At 44.2% G+C, this 27,686-nt stretch overlaps 1 protein-coding gene across 3 annotated transcripts in view; it reads left to right on the top strand.

Annotated features, from left to right (window-relative positions):
- C8H10orf90 (chromosome 8 C10orf90 homolog) overlaps window positions 1–27,686 on the top strand; it is a 76,490-nt gene that overhangs the window by 30,442 nt on the left and 18,362 nt on the right. For 2 of the 3 annotated variants that reach the window (XM_066554546.1, XM_066554545.1), the window contains exons 2-3: window positions 13,794–13,888; window positions 16,646–17,696. In XM_066554546.1, coding sequence (XP_066410643.1) covers window positions 13,794–13,888; window positions 16,646–17,696 — 1,146 coding nt within the window. Of the gene's footprint in view, window positions 1–8,680; window positions 8,772–13,793; window positions 13,889–16,645; window positions 17,697–27,686 lie in introns of those variants that run through there. The other variant, XM_066554547.1, reaches the window with a different exon arrangement.

The following is a 27,686-nucleotide window of genomic DNA, read 5'->3' as shown; positions in this document are numbered from 1 at the left end:
GAGCCAGGCCTGGGAGAGCATCCCTGAGCTCAGCCTGGAGCAGCATCCCTGAGCCCAGCCTGGGAGAGCATCCCTAAGCCTAGTCTGGCAGAGCAGCTCTGAGCCCTGCCTTGAGCACTAGCTCTTTCATTTAATGAACAATAACTTCTACCAGGTCTTTAAAAGAAATGACTCAACACTTTCACCTTCTCAGAGCGGGAGGAAAAAATGTCTTTGGAGTCTATAATGCATGAAGGTGTTGGAAGCCTAATCTAGTATAAGCTGCCTTCAGCCAGGCCTTTTCAGCACCAGGGAAGAGAAATGAATGTCTAAAAAGCAGCAAATAGCTCCAATTGCACTCTGATTTCGTGGCAGTGTGTGCTGGAGGTCAGGAACATAAAGCTGTTTATTTCTCCCCACAAAGCAGAGGCTGTTATCATAACCTGCTGTAGGTGCAGGTATTGCAAACTTCTTCAGGGAAATATTGGATTTTATTACAGCATTACTTCACACCATGTAAGCTCCTTTCCCTGCTTCTTTCTGTTGTAGTCTTGACCTAGCCTTGGAGTTGTGTCCAAAAAGGAGGAGTTTTTTCCAGGAATCTGAGTGGAGTTACAGTAATTTGGGTTGAGCATTTACCAGATCTTTCCAGCTCTATTTACCAGATCTTTCCAGCTCTATTTACCAGATTTATCCAGCTCATTTACCATATTTATCCAGCTCATTTACCATATTTATCCAGCTCTGCCAATGGACAACCATGACATGGAAGCTTTGTTAGGAAAGGAGAGGGTTGGGAAGAGTAAGGTTTGGAGCTGGTGAAACTTTTAGTTGTCTATATGCAAGGAAATAAATAACACCTTGATTTAGCTATTGCTTTTTAAAAGGGAACAGGGAACTAAGTGGAAAAAACCCAAAACACCAAAAATCCCCCAAACCCCATGTTCTCAACCTTGGAAATCCTGGGAAAATCCTAATATTATCACAATACACAGCCAGAAACACCAATGTACACCCAAGGCACAGAAACATCTTGTGCTCATTTCAGTATTTTATTGAAATATAAAAAGACCATTATAAATTAGAGAAATCCACATAATTTTGACTTAATAAACTTCCGTTAACTGTTGAATGAAGTATATAAATCTACATTTATACATCGATCAGCATTAAATTTCTGGCCAAGGTGTTAATCCCAACATTCTTTTAACTAAGGCTAACTACATTTAGAGTAATAAGATGGTTTTAAGTCAATATGACATAGACAAGACACATCCTCCAAAATCATGCTTTCAGTTTAGGTTGTAAGAAATATTTTTGCCTTTTTATTTAAATAATGAGTGACTTGCTGGAATTATTGGGATTTTTTTTTAACATCATAGATGACCTTTATCCCACTAAGCACCAAAAAGTGCATAAAGTGCATGTACTTCTGAGAGTATTTGAAATTTTTTTTTTTGAAAAAAAATTTTAAAGGAAAAAATTTAAAAGCTTGGGTTTTAATCTGTTTAAAGAGGACTAACCTTTAACCCAATGCCCTTGCAGGTATCCCTGCAGTGTTTGTCTGTCCTGTTGGCTGCTGTTGGTTGGGTTTAATTTACAGTAAATTCTCCTGTTGTAAATATTGGCCGTTTTGCCTCCCTTGACTAATGCAGTGCTCTCTAGAGTGAATCCCTGTGTGTGCACATCTGTTTAGCATTCCCACCATCCAGATTGCATGGGTGGGTTTGAGGAGAGAAAATTCAGGATCACTGAGCTCCGTGGTGCAGAGTTGGAAATAAAACTGGCCTGTTTACTTCCTCAGGGTGGGACAGCTGCTGGAGTGCTCCCAGCACACATTTTTACCTGTCCTAGCAAAGACCAGGCTTTTCTCCATTTTCCCTTTGGATATAAGAGCCACCAAGGGACCTTTTTGGAGCGGATGTAAAAACACATCCATTACAAACCAAAAAAAAAAAAAAAAGCAAACAAAACAGACAAAGCCATGTCTCATCCTTAAAACCAAAAACCAAAAAACCAAAACTACACAAACCAAAAAACCCATCAAATTAAAATTGCAAATTAACTCTGTGGAACTAAGCCAATAGAGATATCTACCTGAGCCTATTGGTCCAAGAAAACCAGGATAAAAAGAAGATATGGGTGCAGAAAGGGTGCACTCAGTTTGCTGAGGGCTGCAGCCATGTGGGTTGGCTGTACAGTTTCATATCCACATTTCCAGCAGCAGCTTTCCCAGAATAAACTGAACCTTTCACCTGAGCTTTGCTGCCCTTGGCTTTGGGCAGATCCTGACCTGGTCACGTCCCAGCACAGGGCTGGGAGCTCAGGGTGCTCCTTGTTGAGCCTGAAAGGGCTCAGCCATGTCCTGCAGGTCATTCCCAGGGTTTGATGGAACAGGGAGTATTAATAGTGACCAAAGAGGTTTCTGAAAGCACATCCAGCAAAGTCTTATTACAGCATTACTTCACACCATGCAAGCTCCTTTCCCTGCTTCTTTCTCTAGTAGTCTTGACCTAACCTTGGAGTTGTGTCCCAAAAGCAGGAGAGATGTTTGGGATCAATTCCATCCCAAAGCACCCAATGGAAAGGCTGGATGTGGAGGGTTTGGCTGGGGGAAGAGTGCAGCTGAGTTATTTAATGGTTTGTGTGTTGGCTCTGGATCAGAGATTGTTGTGGAAAGGAACAACTGCAGGACAAACAAAGTGGTGCTGGTGGCAACTGTCCCCAGCCACCTCATTTGCCTTGGAGAGAGAATTGTTTCAGCATTTGGTTGTTCTGAGCTGCTCAGCTATCACTTCACATGGCATTATTCCAAGCATTCTCTGCAGTAAAATCTGGGAATCTGATGCTGAGTCTGTCACATTTAGGAGGGTGACTGCTCCAGCAGTGCTTTGCTCTGTGACTTCTAACAGTACAGATGGTTATGTCTGAGGTACCCCACTACCAGAGTCAAGCAGCTGTGGCATTATTTGATTTTCTCCAAGCCCCTCAATTTCCATAATCTTACCAGGAGATTTCCATATATTTTTAGAGAATGAAAACAAGAATGTGAAATGGAAAATGCAGGCTGACAAAAAGAGGCCATTCCATGAGAGCTGACAGAGCCCATGAGCCCAGACCCAAATATTGTTCCTCACTCCTCCTCATGTCTCCTTTCCCTTCCCCTCTTCCATCTGCCCCTGTGCCTGCTCCCATGACAAGGGAAGTGTCCTGCCTGAGTGGGAAACGTGTCCATGGATCCAACAGGGATTACCTGGTCAGCTTCTGTCTGTGGCATCCTCTCGTTCCCACAAATCCACTGATTTTCGTGGTCAGCTTGTTGGGACATCAGCTATCAACCCTTCTGTCAACTTGCTTGGAAGAGACCACAACTTCAAAAATCTCTGGTTGGGCATAAAGAAGGATAGGGCATTAATCAAATTCCTTTTGGAAATCAGGCTAAAAATGTGATCTAAGTAGAGGGCACAGTGCAAAAGTTGTTGGGTTTTTTTGTTGTTTTGGTTGGTTTTTCTTTTCCTTACTTGTTTCACATGCAGTGAATAATTAGGAGAAATAATAATTAGGAGAAAAATCAGGACTTCTAAACCACAGGGTCAGTTTTTTTCCAGGGAAATTTGTGTAATGCCCAAGAGAATGCAACAAGTTTTAAGTTTGTTCCTATATCACCCTTAGTGACATCATCATCATTAAAATGTAAAGCTATATGAATGACTTTATCCATGCAAGTAGCTCTTAAAGGATAACTATTACAAAAAAAAAAAACTATTCACATATTGAAATATTTTTCTGATTGGCCTGGCATTGGATTTGTTGGGGGGAGGTGTGTGTATTTTACAAACACAGCCTTGAAGAATGAGGAATTACAGGACAATGCTCTTTCTTACCCATCTGATGCAGCTCTGGTGTTGAATGCAATTATTGTTGAATGCAATAATTTGATATCTGAGCTTATTTTTGCACAAGAACTGGAATACACAAACAGGTTTGGGTGGTTGCTAGGCAGCAGCTCTTTCCCTCTCGGAAAAGCAGTCAGGGCTGCCTGGGCTGGGTGCTGACAGCCCAGCCCTGCTCCTTCCCATCCAGGTGACATCCACAGCCAAAAGAAAGCTGGAGAGAACTCCACGTTTCACCCCAAAAAGCTGCCAGGAGTTACAGGTTTGAGGGCTTTAACATTTAATCATCGATTCCGGACTTTTCTGCACCATTTCAGAGCTCAAAGCCTGAGTGATTAGAAAAGAAAAAAAAGGCAATGGCAAAGGCCAATTGTTTTCTGCTGAATCTGGTGATAAAACCAACAGCCCCCATGCCCTGTTTCATGGTCATATGACAACATTTTTGGTTTAATCTCGATTATTTAATCTCTATCTGGGTTTCTCCACCTGTTGCAATGGAATCCAAAAAGGGTAATTTCAAGATGAAACAAATGTGGGTGTGTAGTAAAAGCACGTTATGAATAGAGATTTGGTTTTCTGCTTTCCCTTCCAAAGGCAAATTCAGGTAATAATTCAACAACTGGAAAGTTTTACGTGGTGGAATAACTGCAAAGTTCAGCTGTTAGATTTCAAATAGGGGCAAGTCCATGGCAACTGAAATAAATTAGAGGGAGCTGCAAAATATTCTTAAATTTTGCAAAACAAAACTATTTGTCATCACACCAGCGACTTAGAAACTGAACTTTTGAGGCCTCATAGTTATTTAAATCTTGCCTATTGTGTTTTTATCCTGTGAAAGCTGATTTTTTTTTATCTTGGTTTTAGCCTCCTGCATCCCCTCTTATCAAGCAGTTTGTGATGTCTGTAATCACAGCAGTTAATGTGAGAGGTTTCCCAGAAAGAAAGAATAATCCCAAGTATAACACAAAAAATGAATGCTTCTATTGTACAAAAGCAACATGAAAAGTCTGTATTCAATCTGGCATGGCTGGAAATCTAGCAAGTTTTGTTTTGTTGTACAAATCGTTCAGTGTCAAATTTGGCTCCTGAACATCCCATTTCTTTGTTTTGGAAACAAAATGGGAGTGATAGAGATATGGGCTGGAGTCACTCCTTTGATACTTCCACAAAAACATCTGTACCCACGGCACACATCATTTTCTGGAGTCACTGCTGTTTTAAGAGTATTAAAAGAAAAAAAAAATCAATAAATACCATTGTTATGCCAAAGCATCTCAAAAAAACCCTGCAGCAGGACATAAATTGAGTCATGAAATGCATAACAGGCAGCACACTTGTCCTCTCTGAATTTCTCTTTCAAAAGCAGGTAAATGTAAGAAATATTGAATTGGGAGGCTACACAAAAACCTCGAGCTCTTATTATGCACAAGCAGCTCTGGGCAAATGTGTACATTTTGTAATTGCTACCAGTTCTGAGCAACACAGGCAGAATTTTTATTTACAGAATCCATTTGTGCCATCAAACTCTATGCATGTTGTGACCTTTACATAAATACTCATAATAACACTAAAATCACTCTTCATAAATATAATTTTTGGCTGCAGAACTGCTTTGCCTTTGTTTGATTATGCACTGTATTTGTCATGTTTACAGTCACTTAAGAATTTTCTGGCTGTCTCAGGCATTCCTGGACTTCCAGAAATGGATGTGGTCTCTAAAATGGGGTTGTTTTAATGCCAGGTTGGGAAGGGGATTCTGAGAGGGGTGAAGGAAACCTTCCATCAGCTCTTTATGGAATGTTTCTGCTAATTACCTCTTTGTTCTGAGAGGATATTGGGTGCTCAGGGTCAATAAACCAAATAATATGACAGTAGGTACTAATGAATCTCAGTGCAAGGCTCTGAACCAGGAATTGTCTTCAGAATTCCCTAAAATTAGAAAAAAATTGGTGTTGATGTTGCCTGGACACACATCCTTTCTTTGTTTCTGTCTCCTGGTTACTTTATTTTCTGTACAAATTTCTGGCACATCCAGTGTTCATATTGAAATATTGAATATTTTTATTCAGGTTGGTCTAATCCAAAAGTCAGCACTACAAATTTCTGACATAAAACAGCCTCCAGTGAGTGCCTTGCTTGAGGTTTTTCCCCTCTCTTGCTTCCCATGCCAGGCCAGTGACACCTCCAGGGCAAAACCCCTCCCTGGGATCCCTGACCCCACTGAAGGGTTTGGTTAAAGAGATATCAGCAGTTTCCCAAAAGAATAAAATGGTCACCAGACAGGAATTTGGCAAGGAACCTCCTTTGGTGTGAGCACCTCATACAGGAACCAGAATTTCCCAGGATCTCCTAAGGAGGATTCCTTTTCTCTGAGCAGAATTTGGGGGTTTTTTGTTGTTCCTGCTCCTCTCACTGCTTTGCTAAATCCTTTAGAAAAATGTGTCCAAACTATAGAAACGTATCTAAGTCCCAGGATCATGGTGAGATGTATGGATAATATTGGATTGCCCAACAGCACATCACTGAAAATTAAAAAAAAAAAAAAAAAAAAAAAAAAGGAATAAAGAAAGAAAACTTGAAGGAGAAAGGGAAAAGGGAGAAAGTGAAGAATTTTCTTAATTTTGTCTGTGTAATGGATGTGCTGGGGGTGATCCCTGTCTTTATATTATTAATTGGAGATAAAGAGTAACAGCAATGCATCATGAAAACACCATTTTTTTTCACTTATGCATGGGTTTGAAGATCTAATTCCTGTGCTCTTTCCAGCCCCCCCCGATGAGCACCTTGCTTCTAATAGCACAGATAATGAGACATTCATGACTTGTGGCTTTTTGATAGCAGACCAGAACCCATTTGTCCCTTCCATGGTGGATCCTGTAATCATCTCTGCAGGCAGCCAGCACAGCTCCAAGGTGTGCAAGCAGGGAGAGATAATTCACTTATCAAATCTCACTTGTAACAGAAGAAAATCCATCCTGACATGTTAAAAAAAAACAACAACAAAGAAAACTTTTCTATTTTGTTTACACAATGACTCCTTTTCAGGCTGCAATGATTTCAGGCTGTTAGGCTGGCTCTGATTTGAAAGCCTTCCCCACCAAGCTGCCTTAAAACACCATCATTTGGTGTTCAAGTGCTTTCTTTTGTGGCAGAGTGCTTGTTTGTGTTGGTTTGGCTTTTTTCATGACAAGAGAGGTTTCAAGGAAAGGGCTGGAGCTGCTTTCCCTGCTTTGAGCCCGTGTTGCTGTTTGACCCCTGCTGTCAGGATGTGCAGGTGACACAGGAATTAGATCTTCAAACCCATGCATAAGTGAAAAAAAAAGGTGTTTTCATGATGCATTGCTGTTATTCTTTATCTCCAATTAATAATATAAAGACAGAGATCACCCCCAGCACATCCATCACATAGACAAAATTAAGAAAATTCTTCATTTTCTCCCTTTTCCCTTTCTCCTCCAAGTTTTCTTTCTTTATTCCCTTTGTAAATTCAGCAAAGATGCTCTGAGAGGACTGAGGGACTGTCCCTCTGTCGGACTCTCTTGAGGAGCACATCCTGTGTGGTTTTTAGTGTGTTTGAGCTCTCAGGATGACTCCCTGTTCCCCTTTAGCATCCTGGTGAAAATTCCTTACACCAAGGCTGCTAAATGTGAAATCCTGCAGAGATTATCAGTGTAGCCCCTCCCCTCTTCCTTGAATTTAACATCACTCGGGAGGCTCAGGAGAATGTCTGGGAAGAACAACAAGAGAAGCTTCCTGGATCCCTGCAAGTGTCCAAGGCCAGGTTGGAAGGGGCTTGGAGCAGCCTGGGATAGTTGAAGGTGTCCCTGCCCTTGATCTTAAGGTCCCTTCCAACCCAAACCATTCCATGTGCCTGTGTCAAGGCTTGCTGGAGACACAGCACTCTCTCCTCTAGCAACTAAACACATTTTTTGGTAAATTCCCTATAAATCAATTTGACACCAGCAAGGACTCTGACAAAAGGTGGAATTTTCAGCATTCGTGTCTCTACTTTTCATACCAGGAATGTGAACTTTAGCTTTGCTGCTCAGTTTTATTTCAGGTGACACCAGGCTCTGCAGTTTTATGATATCCTCTCTTTATGACACATGAAGAAGAGCAGAAGACACAGGTTTGGTTCCGGTGCTCATTCCAGCTTGGCTTTCATCTCTGATGCATCCACCACGTCTGGGAGGATTTTTTGGATGACTCACCTCAGATCTGAAGGTGTAAACCATGATCACTCCCAGCCCTTACTGAGCAGGGAGCCTGATGAATCTTTAACCACGACACTTCTTTTTCCTCCAGGCTTCCACAGGTATTTGAATTTTAAAAAGCCACGAGGAAATTTAAACAGTTCTAATGTTTTAAACAGAGTCGAGTATAAATTACTTCCTCCAGTAAGAGTAATACAAAGGAAGAAAAGGCCTTAAAAAAAATGTTTAAGTGAGACACTGTGTTAGCAGAGTGATTGCTCTGATACCCCACCCTGCAGCTAAGCCATCCCTGTCCTTTAGCTCCCAGGTGCTAAGTGGGGAATTTGAGGAATTTTTGGGAATTTTTGAGTGCTGTAGGGATCCTGCTGCCATGGACATGAGTGGGAGCCCAACTCCTCTCACCAGTCTCATGGATGTTGAACTAAGATCAACAAAAAAAGTAATTTTTTTGTAAAGTGGAGAAGTTTCCTCTTTTCATAGCAGTGTGTGTGTTCTGCAATGCTGTTTGATGGTGTTTTCAGGGAAGCACTGGAGGTTCCTGGAGGCTCCAGAGTTCACTGTGAGGTGATGCTGATGGCTCAGAGGGGACAGGGGACGTGGTCAGTGCAGAGCAAGCAGGGCTTGGAGCAGAACAAGGGAGACCAGAAGTGCTGACACACATTTGAGATTTGTCAGCATGTGAACAGTAAGTGACTAAAATATGCCACTTTCCTGACAAAAACTGGGGATGAGGCCAGGGCCAGTGGTCTAAAGTCATTCCAGCTCTGCCTGGTGTCACTCTGGGTGTCAATCACAGAATGCTTGAAGTTGGAAAAGCTCTGAAATCATCGAGTCCAACCATTCCCCCTGCACTGCCAATGTCACCACTAAGCAATGTCCCCAGCTGCCACCTCCACAAGATTTCTGAACATCTCCAGGGGTGGTGATACTGCTGCTTGCCCAGGCAGACTGTTCCAATTCTTGAAAACCCTTTTGGTGAAGGAATTTTCCCCAATATCCCACCCTGAGCTGCCCTGGCCCAGCCTGAGGCCATTCCCTCTGCTCCTGTCCCTGTGCCCTGGAGCAGAGCCCGACCCCCCCGGCTGTGCCCTCCTGGCAGGAGCTGTGCAGAGCCACAAGGGCCCCTGAGCCTCCTTTGCTCCAGGCCCAGCCCCTGCCCAGCTCCCTCAGGGATTCTGCAGCCCCTGCCCGGCTCCCTCAGGGATTCTGCAGGCCCTGCCCGGCTCCCTCAGGGATTCTGCAGCCCCTGCCCGGCTCCCTCAGGGATTCTGCAGCCCCTGCCCGGCTCCTCAGGGATTCTGCAGCCCCTGCCCAGCTCCCTCAGGGATTCTGCAGCCCCTGCCCGGCTCCCTCAGGGATTCTGCAGCCCCTGCCCGGCTCCCTCAGGGATTCTGCAGCCCCTGCCCAGCTCCTCAGGGATTCTGCAGCCCCTGCCCGGCTCCCTCAGGGATTCTCCAGCCCCTGCCCGGCTCCCTCAGGGATTCTGCAGCCCCTGCCCAGCTCCTCAGGGATTCTGCAGCCCCTGCCCGGCTCCCTCAGGGATTCTCCAGGCCCTTCCCAGTTCCATTCCCTTCCCTGGACACCCTCCAGCCCCTCAATGTCCTTCTCACTCGTGGTTTGTCATCAAACAGTGTCCTCCAGCCTGGCAAAGACCTGAACCACTGGGAAATCAGCATTTTCCATGGTTTTTATGTGAGTCCCAGGTTTTGCACAAAACCTGAGCTGGCTCCGTGTGGGGCTGTCCTGGGCCTGCCAAACATTCCCAGGCCGTGATTCCTCAGCAGCTCCCTCACCTTTGTGATTCCTCAGCAGCTCCCTCACCTTTGCCATCGATCTGGGCTTCAGCAGCTGATTTACAAGCACATCTTTGCTGAGCCATTATCTGAGGCAGCTGCCAGTTGGCCCGAGGCAGGATCCAGGCACTCCAGACGAGGGGGGAGAATCGGTTCCAGCTGCACTCTGTAATTAGGAAAACCCTGGGCTGCAGCCGGATGTCCAGATGCCTCACAGAATTCACAGAATTCACAGAATCACTGGGTTGGAAGAGACCTTCAAGATCATCGAGTCCAGCCCAGCCCCAACAGCTCAACTCAACCCTGGCACCCAGGGCCACATCCAGGCTTTGTTAAACACACCCAGGGATGGGGACTCCAGCACCTCCCTGGGCAGCCATTCCAGAACTTTATCACCCTTTCTGTAAAAAACTTTTTGCTGATATCCAACCTGTATTTCCCTTGAGGCTGAGTGCTCTGGTTGTGTCAGTGCTGCTGGAGAAAGAGCCCAGCCCCAGCTGAGCACAGGCACCTTTCAGGAGCTGTGAGAGCGATGAGGGCAGCCCTGAGTCTCCTTTCCTCCAGGCTGAGCACCCCCAGCTCCCTCGCCAAGGAATGCAGCATTTGGTTCAACAAACAGGATTTGTGAGGGGAGAAAATTAAGAAGAGTGAAGATGTCACAGGACAGAGGTCATGTGCAAGCAGTTGCTCCTCTGTTCCTCATGGCATCTCCCATTTTTAATTGACTGTGGTGGGAAGGGAAGGTCTGGGGAGGTTAAACCAATCCTCAGGATTTCAGCTTGGAGTGAAATAAGTTTCTCCTGCTCCCCACAGAGACAGAAAGTACTTGAAATGCCATTTCTTTCATGTTTTCACACCAGGGAAAAAGTGAACTTTGCATTTTGTTGTGTAACAAGGGTTCCAGGGCAATGTGTTTTGTCAGCAGTGAGCATTTGAACGCTCAGTGTGGGACATGTCTCAGCTAAAGCCTTGTACTCCCTGTAGTGCCTTCATTGCAAACACAGATTCAAGCTATTTTTAAAGGTTTGGGGTTTTTGGGTTTTTTTGCTTGTTCTCTTAACATGAATTAACAAACGTGAAACTTCCAACGATAGATTTAATAATACTGTGATAAATGCCTGTGCTTTTGCCACCAATGCCATTTAATCTGCCTCAGCAAATACATTCAATGAGTTGCCAAAAGTTTGAGTGTTTTCCAGCTGTAGGATTCATATAGCAATATGAGAATGTCCTTGCACAGGATAGGGTACAAAACGCAATGCAAAACTCCACTGTGGATGATTTAGCTAAAGAAATAAATATTTCCTCTTCTTCTTCTCATCTCAATTCTTCCTGCCTCTTCTCCTCCAGAAACAGCTACTTTTTAAAGTTAGGCATAAATTTACCAATCTGTTCCAAGGGATCTGTGGGATATTGGAAGGTTGTACCCACAGATTATTGCTAATCATCGGAGGTTACTTGGATAAGAATAATTTGCCTGTTCTGTGGACTTTGACAACTTGTTCTTCTTCAACCCTGTAGTCCTCAGTCTTTCTCTGGTGCTGGAAATGCATTTGAATGAAATTCATGGAAGAATGAGACAATGGGATCTGATTTATCCCTGGACTGCCTCTGGATTTCCTTGTGCACCAGTTGAGATTCAGAAGTTGATGATCTCCTGTTGTAGTTTCCTCCTTAATCTGAGAACTGTGGGGTTTTTACTGCAAAGCATTTCAGGAAAATATTGATAACTTAGTGGAAGTTGTTGCTTTAATTACATAGGAGTTTTTATCAAATTTCTATTAATGTCCTACTCAATCCAAGATTTTCTTCTTTACCCCTCTCTGCAGGTTATTCCCCATTTAATTGCTTTAAAAAATAAATAAGAGCACGCATGGCTGTTCTTCACCATGAAGGTGCCCACGTGTGATTCACCACAGGTGATACACTGAAAATAACCTTTCCATGAGGCTTCCCCAGCAGCAGAGGAGGATTTTGTCCTTGGATCCTGTGCTCCTCACTGTGCACCATGGCAGGGTGAGGAGCTGGCTCCAAGGCATCTCACCTGTGTTTGGTGCCAGCAGTTTCCAGTGCTAGACCAGGTTCCCTGCCTTTGCACTGATGGCAACCCAGCATTATTCCTTTGCCAAAAACCATGGAGTGAGCCCTCTGCTCTGGCTGTTTGCTGGATTCTGGTTTTGCCCACACTGTGGCTAATGAGTCCAGCTGCTTGCTCTGTGGCTCTGGACTCTGTTGCTCAATGACAAAAACAAACCTCTTCCTTCATGCCAGCTAAGGACATACATGGTGGCATCTTGGAGATATGCTAGGGAAGCGTTAAAGTATATTTTAGTGTACCTTATTAAAACAAAAACTCATCAAACACCTTCTAAATGTTGTGGTGGGACTAAAGATTTCTTGAGGGATAGATATGATATTTTCTTCCTCTTGCCCTTCACCCAAGGAGATGAATTCTGTTGTGGTGGGTATGGTTTAATAAACAGTTCCTAAAGTGGAGATGATTTATATTCCTTTGTTAATATAATGTAACACATAAACTGAAATTCTGCTTAGCAAAAAATTTTCTCCTGTGGCAGCCTGCCTGGGTGGAAGAAAAATAATACAAAAGGTCTTACCAGTGGTGTGACATGTTGCTGTAAAACAACAGCCAGGAACGTCAAGAGATTTCAGTCCAAATGGAGAATTTCTGAAAATTAATTTTGGATGCTTAATACAAACTAGAAAGTAACGTAATTTCTGGCAAAACAGTTGACAACAGACGTAATGCATCAGTGCAATAGCCCAGACTGTGTTAAATGGAAATTAGCTCCATGCAAAAAGCTGCAGAGAGGGAATAGTGCTTGCAGAAAACAGCCCGTGACAAAAGCAGAGGTTGAGGTGCTGATGGAACAGTTGTCACTGAACTGGGAATGTTGTGATGTAATAGAATTTGTGGAAATGGTTTGGAATCACTGCAGATCTTTAAATGTGAAGGTTACTCAGTGCCAGTGAAATCCAGCTCATTGCTGGGCTGTCTGTGCTCCCCATTCTGCAGAGGGCACAGAAAGGGTGTTTGTTGAAATCTGTGGGAAATGGAAAGATAGAAACTTCCACAGACACTGAAGGGTTTGATCTGCAGCCTTGGAAGAAGCTTGGATTGATGTAAAAATACAATACACAGATATTAAGCAGAAAAATCATAAACTCATATTTCTATAGTTGTAAGTAAGAATATGCCTGAAGTAAGGGAGAAACTGCACTGATAAGGTGGTGAAGGGTTTATAATGTAGGGGTGGGGTTGTGTGGAATAAACTGAGAGTTCAGAAGTTAGAACAGAAGCAGATGTGTGCCTGTGAGACAGGAGCCCATTGGACAAAAGTATCCTCAGTGCAGCAGAAGTGAGTAAAGGTGATGGGTCAGAAAAGCAAAATAAACCCTGTGGCACCTGTCCATTGGCTTAGAAAGTTCTAGAGTGCCTTGTAACAAAGAACTTGTGACTGCTCTTGAGCTATGGCTGAATGCTTGCTCCTCTGAAATCTCAGGGACTCTGAGACTGATGTTTGTCTGAGCAATAAATCCTTCTTAGCCCAACTGTGGTCCCATCCCTTAATTAATGCAGGATTATAATAGAAATCCACATTTCCCAGCTTCCCCAGTCCCTCCACAGTCATGCCCAAAGCCATGAAAATCAAAAGCAGAGATAATGCAGCTTTGGATCAGCCCTGGACACAGTGTGGGACTGTCCAAGTCCCAGCAATAGAATCCCAGGGTTTTTCCAGAGCCTCTTCTATGCAGGGGGAGAAACAGATCCCAGGGCAATCAGATCATTTCCAGGACTCCTTCCCTCCTGCTGCACTCCATTTAAAAGCACATTTTCTAACTCATCTCCTCCAAAACACTGACAATAATGTTCTTTTCTCTGTGTTTTTCCCCAGGGGTGACACAAAAGCGCTGGGGCCCTGATGGTCAGAGGACATGCACAGGCCTTCAACGGGAGAGTGGTGTGTGGAGAAAATCCAGCCCTTCCAAGGTAAAATAAATAAATTCTGTTTGGGGAGCAGTCAGCAGAATGCAGGAGGGTTTAAAAAACAATCACTGATTGCTGAGCAGTATGTTTGGACTTGGTTTTGTTTAGCTAAGCTTAGCTTAGGCAGCAGAAAAGCCAAATATAACGATGGCTAAGTGTTGTGATTCTGTGTGCTCTTGGTGACAGGGAAAAATGGCATGTTTTGTTGAGGAAAAGAAGTTGTAAAAAACCCCCCACGAGGCTAAATCAAGCAATATCCCAAATATCAGTACAGTCTGCCTGATATGTCCTCAGGACAAAGCCTGAGGTTTTCAGCTCACCACAATTACTTTGTGTACGTGTGGATATTTTTTTCACAAGATGCAGTGAAGCTTGAAAGCTCCCAACGAGCACAGGATCAGCTGGGCAAGCTTTAAAGACCCAATTCTTTGCTAAAGATTGAGAGGAGGAAATAATACATATTTTCAACAGAAAAAAAGGAAAAGTAAATTATTTAAAATATTGGCACAGGAGTTTGTAGCTAATCAGGAGCGTTTCTGACATGCCTTTGGACTCTTGCAGGATGTCTCCATCTGTGCAGCCCTCAACAAAAGAAATAAATGTCAAATTAACTACTGGAGCATGAGAGATGCATCCAAAATAAAGTCTCTCAAGGAACATTCTTCTTTGGTGCCCTGTAGAAATCTGGGGGAAGCTTGAGAGTTTTGGAAGGCATGTAAAGGTCTTAAACCTGTAGGTAGAAGTAAATGAAGTGAAGAAAATATGAGGCAAATGTTGTTAGAAACCATGAAAGAAACAGAGGAGGAAGAAAATGCTTTCCCTGAGGCTGTGAAATTATTGAATTGTCCAAACCACAGGCAGCTGGTTTAAAGAGTTGATAAAATTTATCTGGATTTCACCTCGTTAATAAACTCTTGATCTACCTCTGCCCATTTGGGTTCCCAAGAGGCTCCTTCCCAAGGGATACAAAGGAGCTGTTTCTGGTGGTGTTTTCCCGCATGGAGGAAGAATAGAGGGGTGGTTTAATAGGAGCTCAGATCATGAAATGGTTTGAATTGGAAGAGCCCTTAAAGATCATCTCCCCATAGGCTCCAGTGTGGTGTCACTCTGATGCCTTGTGCAGGCTGCCCTAGGACAGAGGCTGGACAGAGCTCCAGAATAAAGCAGGGATTTATTAAAAGCATCTCCTCCATGGATCCACCTTGGGCAGCACCAGAGCCCAGCCAGGGCTGCACCCAAGATGAACCAAAATGGCCCCAAAATGCACGGCCGGGCACGGGCTCTGTCCCTGGGATCAGTTCTGCTCCATTTGCACCTTGCAGTTCATTGTCCCATTCCAGCTTTAGCCCCTGCAGTCCCACCCTGCTTGTTTTTCTCTCTCCAGCCCACGGGGTTTGTGCTCTGGGGCTGAGATTTGGGTCATTTGTCCTTGGTGCCCAGCTGGAGCAGGAATTGTTTTGTCTCCCTGCTCTGTGCACAGAGCTCACCAACCCTTAATATGAAGCTCAAAAGTGCACATTAAAGCAGCACAGAATCTGAAACATAGAAAAGCTAAAACCTGAGGCATCATTTTCCCCTTCCTGAGCAGGGTGACCAAGGCACCAGGAAGGTCGTAGCGCTGTCACCCTCACAATCCTCCTGGAGGAAGAACAGTATCGTATTTTGTGAAGCCCTAGTTGAGTCCTGGCATTGATTATCAGGTGATAGAGACACTCAGCTAGGATTGGGGTGAATTCCCAATAAGCAGGAGTTGATGGCACCTAAACACAGAATGGGCTTTCTTTAGGAAGCTAATCCTCAGATCCTGCATGCCAATTCAATGTTGTATTTGGATTTTTTTTTTGTTTTCTATTAGGATCAAGGGATCTGGGAACACAGGGCAGGAACAATCTAATCAGCCAATTTACAGCAGCAATGAGATTAGGCCAGATGCTTTATTGCATGGGACTTATGTGCCCAATGGGGTAGATAATAACAACAGGAGGCTTTAAACTCAGGTTTACTCTGTCAGAGAGCTGGAACATAAAAGCACCTCCTTTGTCACCTCAGGGGAAGTAAGGTGCGGTCTATCAAGATGGATGTTTCCTCTCATGGATGGAAAAATTAATCTGGGCCACCCTCGGTCTCTGGGCCACTGTCAATCAATCTTGTACATATGTGTTTGTACATTGTTGGCAGGTGTCACCAGGGAATCATAAGCAAGAGAGAACTAATTAATTAAAATAGTGCTCAGAGCCCTTGTGAGTAACTGTATCAGTTTTTTGGGAGTTTTTCATGCCTATAACTGGTGAGGTTGTAAAGCTGTCATGCCCATGGTGCCCACATGTCTTTTGCAGCATGTGATGTCACAGGGCAGTGATCCATAATATACTTAAATGCTTTCTAAATTCCAGCAGATCATCATGAAAGATGAATTTATAGTCTGCAACTGGCAACTGTCTTTGCCATGTCCATTTTTAAACAGCCTCCAATCCCATCCATGGTCATGAGTTAAGTACTCAAAATAATACTATGGAATACAGGTTTTAAATTTTAATATTTTTCCCTTCACCAGAGTGATAAAGTTTTCATTGAAGCCTCCCAGACAATTCAGAGCTGATTTCAAGAGCGTGCATTTTTAAATGACAAAAAAGTTATTATGAATAGAAAGGTAACAAGAGATCTTGAACAAAACTGTCTGCTGTGATAGATGGTGGACAAGAAACAGTTGCACACAGGATATTGGAGTATGGTGATAACTGGGAATCTTTTCATTTGCAGGAATCTCTGCCTTCCCAAAACACGACATTGGTTTCACCAGTAATCATTGCACAGATTGATGAGGAGAAGCCCTCTGTGCCTATGCAGGCCCTGCTCCCCCAGCCCAGAGCTCATCACACAGAACCATCCTTGCCTAACCAGGGGCCAGCCATCGTTAGCAGAACATTTCTGGTGCTTCCCAGCCGCTTAGTGATCCAGGCATCCTTAGAAGACACCATGTCACCGTCGGACTCTCCCAGCCCAAAGCAGTGTCCAGGCCAGCAGAGAGGCTTTGCCTCCATCACTGTCACAGCCAGGCGTGTTCCTGTGGGCTCTGGGGAGCTGGCAGGTGGCCCTGGGGCTGGCCAGGAGCCCAGCACCGTGTCCCCCGCGCCCAGCACAGTCCCCGCTCTCCTCGAGCGCTGGCCTCCCCCAGCCCACGCAAACCAACCTCCTTTAAAGGCTCCCAAGTCTTGCTCAAGATTAGGTGAAGAACCCCAAAAGCAGCTTTTTGACCCTGGAATCAAGGAGGATGGCGTGGGTCTCCAAAGCAGTGATGGGAGGGAGAAAATTCCACCTTCATTCATCTCCTGTGTCCAGCTGCAGGTGTGTGAGCCCTGTCCAAACACCATTTATTATCTGGACAGGTCACTCAGCGTGTGCATTGACCAACCTCGAGTTAAATGCCAAAAATTGTACAGATCCACGTTGTCCTTGAGCCTGAAGTGCAGTTTGTCCGGATTAACAGTAGATGGAGTAGATGGCATAGCTAATGGAGAGCCCATGGAGGAGAGCGCTCCAGGGAAGCTCCCAGGAGCGCACGGGGCTCTGCTCAGATCCCACCTGAGCACAGACTTCACGGGAAATAAGGTAATTAAGGAGGAGAAAACAAAGGAAGGACATTTGGGTCGTAAATACCCTTTGCAAAGTGTCTTTGCCTCGGGACTTCCAGCATTTGTGGATATTCCCAGAGGACCTCACAAGGCAGCAGCATCAGAGGAAGAGGATGAGCAGCCTGGCAGCCACCACACTGTGTTTTCCCTCCAAATTCCTCATTCAAGCAATGAGGCAGGTAAGCCATTTCCAAAAACCTCAGGCTGGTGGAGCAGAGGTTCAGGCTGGAGCAGCCCCACCACAGTGATCCTGTGAGAGCAGATAAGAGCAATTCTCACTTCTGCAGAGGCTCAGGGAGCTAGAGCACAACCCAGAGGTTTCCAGCTCCAGCACTGCCATGAATATTCACCATGGTAGTGATGTGTGCTGCTCATCAGCTGAAAGAGAGAAATCCCCCTGTGTTTTCTGCATTAAACCTCTTTTTTTAACCATTTATAACAGTATTTTTTTTTATTTTTCTCCCAGCAACCTGCAAGTGCTTATCCCCTGAAAATAATTAGGTTTATCTTTGAATAAGGGCTGAATTTCAAGGTGTGAATTTTAAGAAGGAGATAACTGCACTGAGCTTGGTTTTGTGCTCCTTGCAATTAAAAATGATCTTGTTTTCAGCTTTTATTTAGAAGGCTACAGTAATAAGCCCAGGCTTTTGTACTTAATGGAACCAGGTAAAAGGTTTGCAAATCTTGAACAAGTTTGTTTCCAACCTTTCCAAGCATTTTACAAACATAAAATGTTCTTTGCAGCATTGCTCCTTGGGGAAGGGAGAGAGGCCCTGGGGATTGCTTCCTGCCCAGAGTGGTGCAGTTCCTGCTGCACTGGGATTTCCCAGCACATTTGGATAACCACAGCTGAGTTTATTGCCTTTCCAGGAAGGGAAGGTGGATGGGAAGATTGTCAATGAGTGGAGTCTGTTTTTTACCAAAAGCACAAAGATTAAACTCACCCCCTCTGTATTCTGCAGCCTTGGGCTACATTTAATTGCAATTACCCTGTTCTTACATGGCCTTTTTGAGCTAAGGGTCAGTGCATGAACACGAGCCACTTCCTAAAGCTCCTTTGTAGCTTCATCCTCCCAGTGTGCCAGTGGAAGGAAACAGAGAGATGAGAAGGCTCACGCTGCCTCGAGGGCTGGGCAAGGTGCAAACTCCCCCGAGTCTCTGCTGCTCTCCCTTTTCCATGCCTGAAATCAGTGGGATTGTTCCTGCAGGGGCAGAGCCTGAGATAAAATATTCCTCTGTTTTCCTAAGCATAATCCAGGCTGTGTGGTGTTGGAGAGGAGAAGAACAATGGGGAACAGGAGAGGGAAGATGCCAACCAGTGGCACCAGCAAAGGGATGGCACCAGCAAATGCAACACTTCATTGTATACATCCTAATTTTAAATATTAAGGAATATCACTCCATGGGGAGTGTTTTGTATTCAAGGCTTTGTTCAACACCACCTAAGGTTTCTCTGTGATAAAGCAGATTTAAAACTGAGCATTCCCTGGACGTAGTGATGCCATGGTGGCATGGAAGAACCACTTTTACTAGAAATAATTAGAAAGTGAATTGAGAGGCTGCTCATGGTTCCATAGTTTTACTGAAAGGAGGAAATCAGTGAAGTAAGGAGCTGAGAAATACTGGTTTGTGATAAAGGACTTCCACCATTTGTGTACACAAGACTATAGGTGTAAATAAACATGGGAAGTGTTACCTTTTAACTGCTTCCACCTTTTGTGTGTGCCATAATGTAGAATGCAAAGATATACATTTCTCCTGCTCAGACCCTTTGTAATGTGTAAGGAGGTGTTTATCAGCTTACTACAACTTTCCTGTGTGAAATTTGAATAAACAACCAGAATAATGCTCCAAAACAACAGCAGGATAATCCAAGTAACGAGCTCGTCAACCATTAAACGGGACAAACCAGGAGAAACCTGGTGAAATGCATGGGACATCCACACTGGTCCTCAAAATGAGAGGGAATGGTGTAGTTTTAACCTGGGACACATTAAGAGCTGAGTCCTTTTTACTTCTGGACTGGGTGAAGTGAGGAGGAGAAGTATTGCTATGAGATTATCAATCATGGAATCATTTATGTTTGAAAAGACCTTTAAGATCATCCAGTCAAACCAGCCCCCAGCACTGCCAAGGCCACCACTGACCCATGTCCCCAAGTGCCACATCCAAAGGGCTTTTAAATCCCTCTAGAACTGAACAACCTTTTTGGAGAAGAACTTCTATCCCATTCTAGATTCTCAGTTATTTTGGATAGTTTTTTTTTCCTCTGCTGTTTACTAATTCAAACCTGTTCCTGTTAGGCTTTGCTCTGCTCCATGTTTATGCAATGAAATGTTTGTGAAATGAAGTGTTTAAAAAGAAAGGAAACCCAGCAAAGAAGGGACAGTGAACAAGTTTTGCCACAGTGTTCGTGCTTTAACTCAGTTATCTTATGGATGAGGTAACTGCAGAGAGCACTTTGTCCATTACATTTCTGATGACCCAGAAAGTTGGAGTTTATATTGGTTTGCAGCTGTAGGCAAGAGCTTCCTGCCAGCAGAAATACAAGTGGTAATAACATCACTATGCTGAGAAAAAAAAAAAAAAAAAAAAAGGAAAAATTACTTTCAAGGCTACACTTCTCTGTATGAAATCTGTAAATGCAGTTTGCAGGATGTATAGGTTGCTTTATTAGGATCTGAGTTGGAAGGAGCACCCAAATACTTCTCTGCTTTACAGGTGCTGGGGCTGGGTTTGCTGTTTCCTCTAGGCCCAGTTGTCTTTTTCCTAATCTTTTGTGTGACTTCACTGCAGTAATGATGACTCTACTTACTGTATTACTCATATTATTTCATGTCCAAATCCAACTGTTCAGGACTTGGCTTTACATAGACCTGGATAACTTAATCTAAGGCCCTTCTTTCAGCAGGAGGCTGGGCCAGGTAATCTCCAGAGTTATATATTTCCACCATGTGCCACATATGAAAAGGATGCTTTAGGATTATTAATGAAATGTAAATCTTGGGCTCTGCTTTTGGATGGGAATTACACTTGGAAATCCAAATCTCTGGGACTCAGAGTTCAAAGCCATGGTTCATGCTAGAGCACCCCAAGGATGGAATATGATATTTCCCCACTGTGGACTCTATCTTCTATTGGCTGCACTGCTTTGGGCCTTTACTTCCATTATCTGGCAAGAAATGGGATTGTAAGGGCTGGAAAATCCATGTTATACATGAAGTCAGACTTGAACCGTGGGAGGACAGAGCCGTGGGACAGAATTGGGTTTATTTTTAGTGAGTGGCCGACATTCCCATCCCCATCCCTTGGGCAGCTGCAGGAACGTGTGAAGGGTCCCACTGGGGGCCACACGAGCCACCCACCTCAGAGATGTGGCCAAGGGCCAGCCCAGGCCAAGCTCCACGAGGTGCCTGCCACGGGTGATGGATGTGCATCACCCTGCCTTTGGTCATGGCTTTTAACAAGCTGTCAGGACTTGCTAACGCTGCTCTTAGGCAATGCTGCAATTTCCTTTCCTGTCTGCAGCTGATGTCTCATAAATACAAGGTAAGTTAGAAATGAAAAGATTAGTCTTGTTTCTGCTGAAGACAGGAACATTTTTAATATTAATTTCTCACCTAGCTTTCATGAAGAATGTATTCCCCATGAATATCTAGTTCTCCATCCATCTTTCACTATCCATTACCCTACCGGGCACTGGGCTGAATTATTAAAAAGGAGAAAAAAGAAGAAAATGGGACAATTTTAAAATCTTTTTGACCTCTTGATTAAACAATATCATCACTTTTCTAGGGAAGATTATGAATGCCAACATCTAAATTTATCCATTTGAGCTTAGATAGCAGGAAACTTCACGCCTGAGCACCTTCACACATCTCAGCTATTTTCTAAACCAAAATATTTCCTGCTTATCTCTACACTTATGTTCATGTTTTGTTGTCATACCCAAAACTGATGTGGAGAGATATTAAGGAATAACAACTGAGCCGCAGAGTGAATCCAGTCTGGATGGTGGGTGCTGTGCTGGATCCCTCAGCCCTGAGCTGAGGTGCAGGTGTGCAAAGAGGGTGGGGGGAGATGACAAAAGGGAAAACCATTAATTACATTCCCATGTAAGCCACCCAAAATTAGGGACATCAGGGTTATAAGATAATCATCAGCCCTAGTGTGGCCATAGGACCAGGGCAGTGACAATATCTGTGCTGGGCACTGCTGAGGGACCTCAGATCCTGGGGTCAGCCTTGGACAAGAGAGACATGGAGGGGCTGGAGGGTGTGCAGGGAAGGGAACAGAGCTGGGGAAGGGTCTGGAGGCTCTGAGAGAGCTGGGCAGGGGCTGGGCCTGGAGCAAAGGAGGCTCAGGGGCCCTTGTGGCTCTGCACAGCTCCTGCCAGGAGGGCACAGCCGGGGGGTCGGGCTGTGCTCCAGGGCACAGGGACAGGAGCAGAGGGAACGGCCTCAGGCTGGGCCAGGGCAGGTTTGCGTTGGGTATTGGGGAAAATTCCTTCATGCAAAGGTTTTTCCAGTGGTGGAGTCCCCATCCTGGTGGGATTCAAAAGCCATGTGGAGGTGGCACTTGGGGACGTGGTGGCTGTGGCAGTGCTGGGAATGGCTGGAGCCAAGGCACAGAAGGTTCCAGAGTTCCATCTGGAAGGGTTCCATGGTTCCACACTGCAGTCAGCAGCAGGAGGGGATGGCACACAATGGGTGGCTGTGATGAACGTGCTCAGCAGAGCCCTGGGAGCTCCCCTGCCTCCGGGGTGTCCAGGGCAGCACTCCCAACGTTCCTCTTGGAGAATTCAGGGATGAAATGCTCGGGAGGGGAGGGACGTGGTCACAGCAGTGAACGAGACACCCCGGACACTCGGTAATGCCAATGCTTGCACCTTTGCCCAAAGAGCATGGCAGGTGACTCAAAAGCATAATTTGCTTAATTAAAACAACCCAAGGCAGTGAGTGAGGAAAACTGAGATGGGATCTGGGCTTTGGGTTTGTTGAATGGCCCCAGAGGATTACAGACTTCTGTTTCCTTCTTGAACTTACTCATAACAAGTGCTGAAGTCAGCAGCGTGTTTTTAAGGGGTAAATAACTAGACTTAAATTTGTTTCAAGATCTATTTTAATTTTTTGATGCATGTATGTATATTCCTCCTCATACTGGGGTAAAATCAGAACAGCTGGTGCTGTGGGACTTTGATAAGCTGCTACCTGCAAAGCAAAAATATATTTTTGTTTTAAATACACACTGAAGAGCTCCAGGTATTTGAGACATTTATGTATCAAGAAAATCTTGCGGGTCACCTTTAAACTAATTTATCAACCTGGTAACAGAATGTGATAATTAGGAAATCTGAAGGCTATGAGTAATATTTACTTTCATTAGTGAAATAGTCTTTGAAATGCTATGATGAACGAATGTGGCCCGTTGTTCTCACCTCATCTTCTGTTTATGGGAAAGTCACCATGCAATAAGCCAGAGTACAAGATTTGTACGTGTGTAAAAAATAAATAAATAAATAAATATATATATATATATATATATATATATATATATATACATGAACAAGATATAATTAGAGGAAAGCAGTTCCTGACAATATGGAATTTATTGTATAGAAACTTGAGCAGCTCCAGCTGATGCTAATTAACTCTCCACCCTGCAAATGTGTGCAGCAGAACTGGTGGTGAAGACAGGAGAAATATGAAATATGGCACAGGAGATTTTACTTATCTTGCACCTGCTAAGCACAAGGAGCCAAATCTTCAGCTGATGTCAACCAAGTGAAATCTCTGCCTGCAGAGGAGTGACACTGATTTACACCAGCCAGGAATCTGGCTGGGGATGTTACTGACTTGGCATTATGGACACAGCAGCTGGTGCTGACTTGTTAAGAACAAAGGACCACATGCCAAAAAGCCCATTAAAAGGAGCTCCTTTGATGTTTCACTTCATCTGGGATAAATTTAAAATGGAGGAGGCTGTCAATTTTCCTTAGTCTAGACATTCTGTGTCACTGGGTCCGTGTTACGCTGAGGTGTGACCTTCACGTGCTGCATCCCCAGAAAATGAGGATTCAATCATTGCAGGTGTTGAAAACTCGAGTGAGGAACTGCAAATCCTGTTACTCTGGAAGATGCTGCCAGCCTTTGAGACAGACCCCAGCCTGTGTGATGGGCCAGAGCAGTTGCCTCTCTTTGTCTTGGATCTTTTAATTTCATTTGTAGAAAGAAGGGGATGCCTTGTATTTTCTGGAGGGTCCTTTTGCATTTTTTAGAGTAGCAGCTCTTCAGCTTTGCTCTGTCTCAAAGGCCTGCTGCCTTCCCCATCATCTGGTGGGACAAAGGCTGTAGGAGAAGGAAGGGATCAGCAGGAGGGGTGTTCTTTGATATTACACTCCTTTAAACTACCTATTTATGAAATCAAAAGACAGATGTGGTGACCTCCTGTCCTGCCATATGGAGGCAAGGCTACCCCTGGAGATTGTGGGCAGTGATGTCAGCAGGGGAGAAGGGTGATGCTCAGGGCTGTGAGAGCCAAATCTGGCTTTCAGTGACAACGTTGTGATGTCACAGTGACCCTGGCTGAGATCATTTTCCTGTGGAACCAATTGTTCTTTATCAGTTTCTCTGTGGTTTAAGGCAACGAGCAGCCAGAGATGGTTGGCTCTTCTTGGGGTTTGTTTCTTTGCAATTTTCTTGTGGATTTTTTTGTTTGGTTTTGTGTGATCATAAAATGATTTGACTGGAGTTGAAGTTTCCTTCAGGAAATGCCCTTTGAGGATTAAAGGCTCAATTTTCTGTAATGGGACATAGCAATGAAGCTGTTGGGTAGGAAGGCCATTGTTTCTCTGGAAGACAGAAGGATGTCTGCCCTGTTAATGATGATACAGAATGTGTTTTTATGAGTGAAACTTGTAAATTAGATTTTCCCAAAGATTTTCGCGTTGTCTGAAGATCCAAGTTAAAGTTCAACATATGAAAACTGAGGGTTTGTTTCTTCCTCTCTTTTCCATTTTGGATTCCATGATTTAAAGGTCTTTTCCAACCTACACCATTCTATGATTCTGTGATTCTGTGACATTTCTGAGCTGTCAGCGTTGGTAAGAATGTGAGACAGTTTGAAGTGAAAGACTGGAGGGTACAAGTCACTCGTTAGCACTCCGGGCCAGCAGCAGGGCTGGAATACCAGAATCATTAAAATAATGATTAGAAGAGATGGGCTCTGTGGATTCAGCGACTGCATTATGCCACTGGAGTAAAGAGCCTCATTTTCCCCTAATTCACACTTGGTTTAAACTAGGAACGACTCTTGTACAGTCTGTGAAATGAATACTTGGCTCAGCCTGGCTGCGGTAAATTATCAGAAGGAGCTGAACTAGGTGCCTCGGACATGATGAGAATTCCAAGTGGCCCAAGCCTTTCTTACCCTGAAAATCACCATTTAAATGTTCTGAATCATCCTGAACACTTTTTTTTTCAAGTCACACTGCATCAGATTACTCCTTGAGTCACTACAATAGCGTCTGATAGCTTCTAGTATGACGTCCTGGAAATGCAAACATGGATTTTTAACTCGGAGGTTTTGGGTCTGTGGCTGTTACAGGGAATGTCTCGAAAGTACAGCAGTAAATATTTTTTTCCTTTCATCCTCTCCCAGCTCATAGGAGGAGAAAGGGAAAAATGCTAGTAAAATATACAAACACTGTAGTTGAGCAGCTGGATACTGGGAGCTCCCTGGTGTGAGCAGTCACCTCAGATTGTGTGGGTGGGTTATTAGCTGTCCACTCAAATATCCTGCTGCAATTATACCTTCTCACAATCCCAGGTGTAAGGTGATGTCCTGCAGGTGCCAGGCAGGAATGTTGCCTTATCATTAAGGTTGGAAAAAGTCCTCAAAGATCACCAAGTCCAACACCACCATGTCAACTAAACCAAATCATCAAGTGCCACATCTGCTACTTTTTGGAACACTTCCAGGGATGCTGACTCCACCTGGGAAGTCTGTTTTGGGGTTAACCACTCTGTCAGTGAAGAGATCTTTCCTGCTGCCCAACCTGGACCTGCTCTGGTGCAACTGGAGGCTGTCAAATTGCAGGATTTTCCTGCTGCAGCCACTGCAAATCCTCCTTCCACCAAAATTCTCCATGGCAGCCAGACTGGGTGCAGCACATTGGTCCCCATTCCCTCCCTGGAATAAGTGATGTTCCCTTGTTTAACACCACGGGAGAAGGTCAGTTAATTATTTGCAAAGTGCTTGGAGAAAATAAATTGGCCTTCAGCAGGGAGAGGCTGATTGTTAGGGGCTGGTGATTAGCTGGGTTTGGGATTGTTTGCTCTGAAGCCACTACAATAATTTTGCCCAAAGCCTTCTGTAAACAAGCTGTTTCTTGACATTAAGAAGCTTTTCCTACTTAGGACTGATTATAGGTTTGAAGCCTAACGGCTCTTAGGTACACTTTCTGTTTTAAATGATTACAACTTTCTACAGTCAAATATTAGCTTTTGCCAAAAGAAAGCCTCTTCCTTCTGAGAAATATGGGCACAGCTGTCAACATGGTTTAAAAAAACAACCAGAAAGAGGTAGCTAGGAAAAAGAAAAGGTTTTTTGCTAGAGATAACTTTTTAATCTAGACTCTTAGCTTGAGGTGTTATTATATAGCTGAGATAATTAAGCTTTATCCCCATCAGGCAAGGCTGTTTGAAGAAGCATTAATACAGGTGCAATGACACATTCATTGGGAACAATGGGCTGGCTGAGCCTCTCTCCTCAAGCCAGCAAAGTTACCTTGACTTTGGATCTTGACATTTCTGGGAATGGAGCTGAGGACAGGGCCCAGCCCTGCTTCTCAGGATCCAGCCCCAGGTTTTTATTGAAAGGTGAATCAAGACCTTGTTAAACATCACATTTTGAACAGGGAGTGTGGGCAGAGCCACATTACCAGGAATTCAGGTAGTTTCCATGGATGTTAATGCTGAGCAGCAGCTGATGCTGCCTCTTTCAAATGAATCATTTGAGAAGCATCAGGAGGCAGTTTGGGACAAAAGTCTCATTGCTGGTCAGCAGGAATTTTAGTCAAAACATGAATTTTGTGGCACCCCTGGCCAACTGCAGCTCAGTGACTGATCACAAGTGATGCCTTTTCTGAAAAATAAATCCTCCATCCTACCTTGCATCCCTTGACAAACCCTGGCATAACTAATAACGCTGTCATGGCTCTCAGTGTTTCCATTTCTCTGGGTTACCAGGCTGTTGAGATGATGTGCTCTGTTTGCTCACATCTAAGACTGCGTGGCTCAGCTGTGCCAACCCTTGATTCATGATAAGGCCTGGGCCATCAGTCTCTGTCAGACACAGGCTGGAGTCTTGCCTGGGATTATGGATGGCTGCTTGAGGCACGTGTGGGTCTCTACAACTACTGGGTCTAAATCTTGAAGGAGGCAGAAGTTTGTTATATTTGAGGAATGTTCATTCCTGCTCCTCTCTGCTTGGGATATTGGCAGCATCAGCTCCCAGCACAGAGGTCCGAGAGAGCTCAGCAGCTCAGGATGTGGGGATTTTATTAAATTAAAACAAACCCCCCAGCAGGTGGTCTGCAATGTACAGCTACCTCCAATGCTGATGTCTGATCTCATTAGGGACACACAGGGAATCAGCTCAGTGTCCCCTCCCCAGCCACCTCTCGGGCTGACTTGGTGGCCGGGGAGGATTTGCAGCCCTGCTTCTGCTAAAATGAACTTTGGCCAGTTTCAAAGGAGCACTTTGTCACAAATCATCAAAAATCCACACTGGAACTCTGGGAAGAGTGCTATATTCAAGGATGAAAAGCTGAATTATCCTGCTGTAAAGTGAAATGGGGGAAAAAAGCAGTAACAATGGAACAGGGGATGTTTGCCTGGATTGTGTGTGTCTCAAATTTAACCTGCTGTAAAGCAGGGTCACTTCCCGTTAGCAAAACCCCCTGAAGGGAGAGAGGGGGAAATGTAAAAAGATACTTTACAGTAAAACAATATACTTATTTTACTCCAAGATCAAGGATTCTTTTTTTTTTTTTTTAAAGGAGCTTTTGAAAACCTACCCTTGGTTTGACAGAATATTTTAAACTCCTCCTATATGGTATGGTTTTCACTAAGTCATTATTTAAAAATTGAGCTCTTGTCATCTTTCTT

Source organism: Molothrus aeneus, chromosome 8 (genome assembly GCF_037042795.1).
Source record: "Molothrus aeneus isolate 106 chromosome 8, BPBGC_Maene_1.0, whole genome shotgun sequence".
NCBI lineage: Eukaryota > Metazoa > Chordata > Aves > Passeriformes > Icteridae > Molothrus > Molothrus aeneus.
Note: the sequence above shows the minus strand (reverse complement) of the source record. Positions and strands in the feature narration are given on the sequence as shown.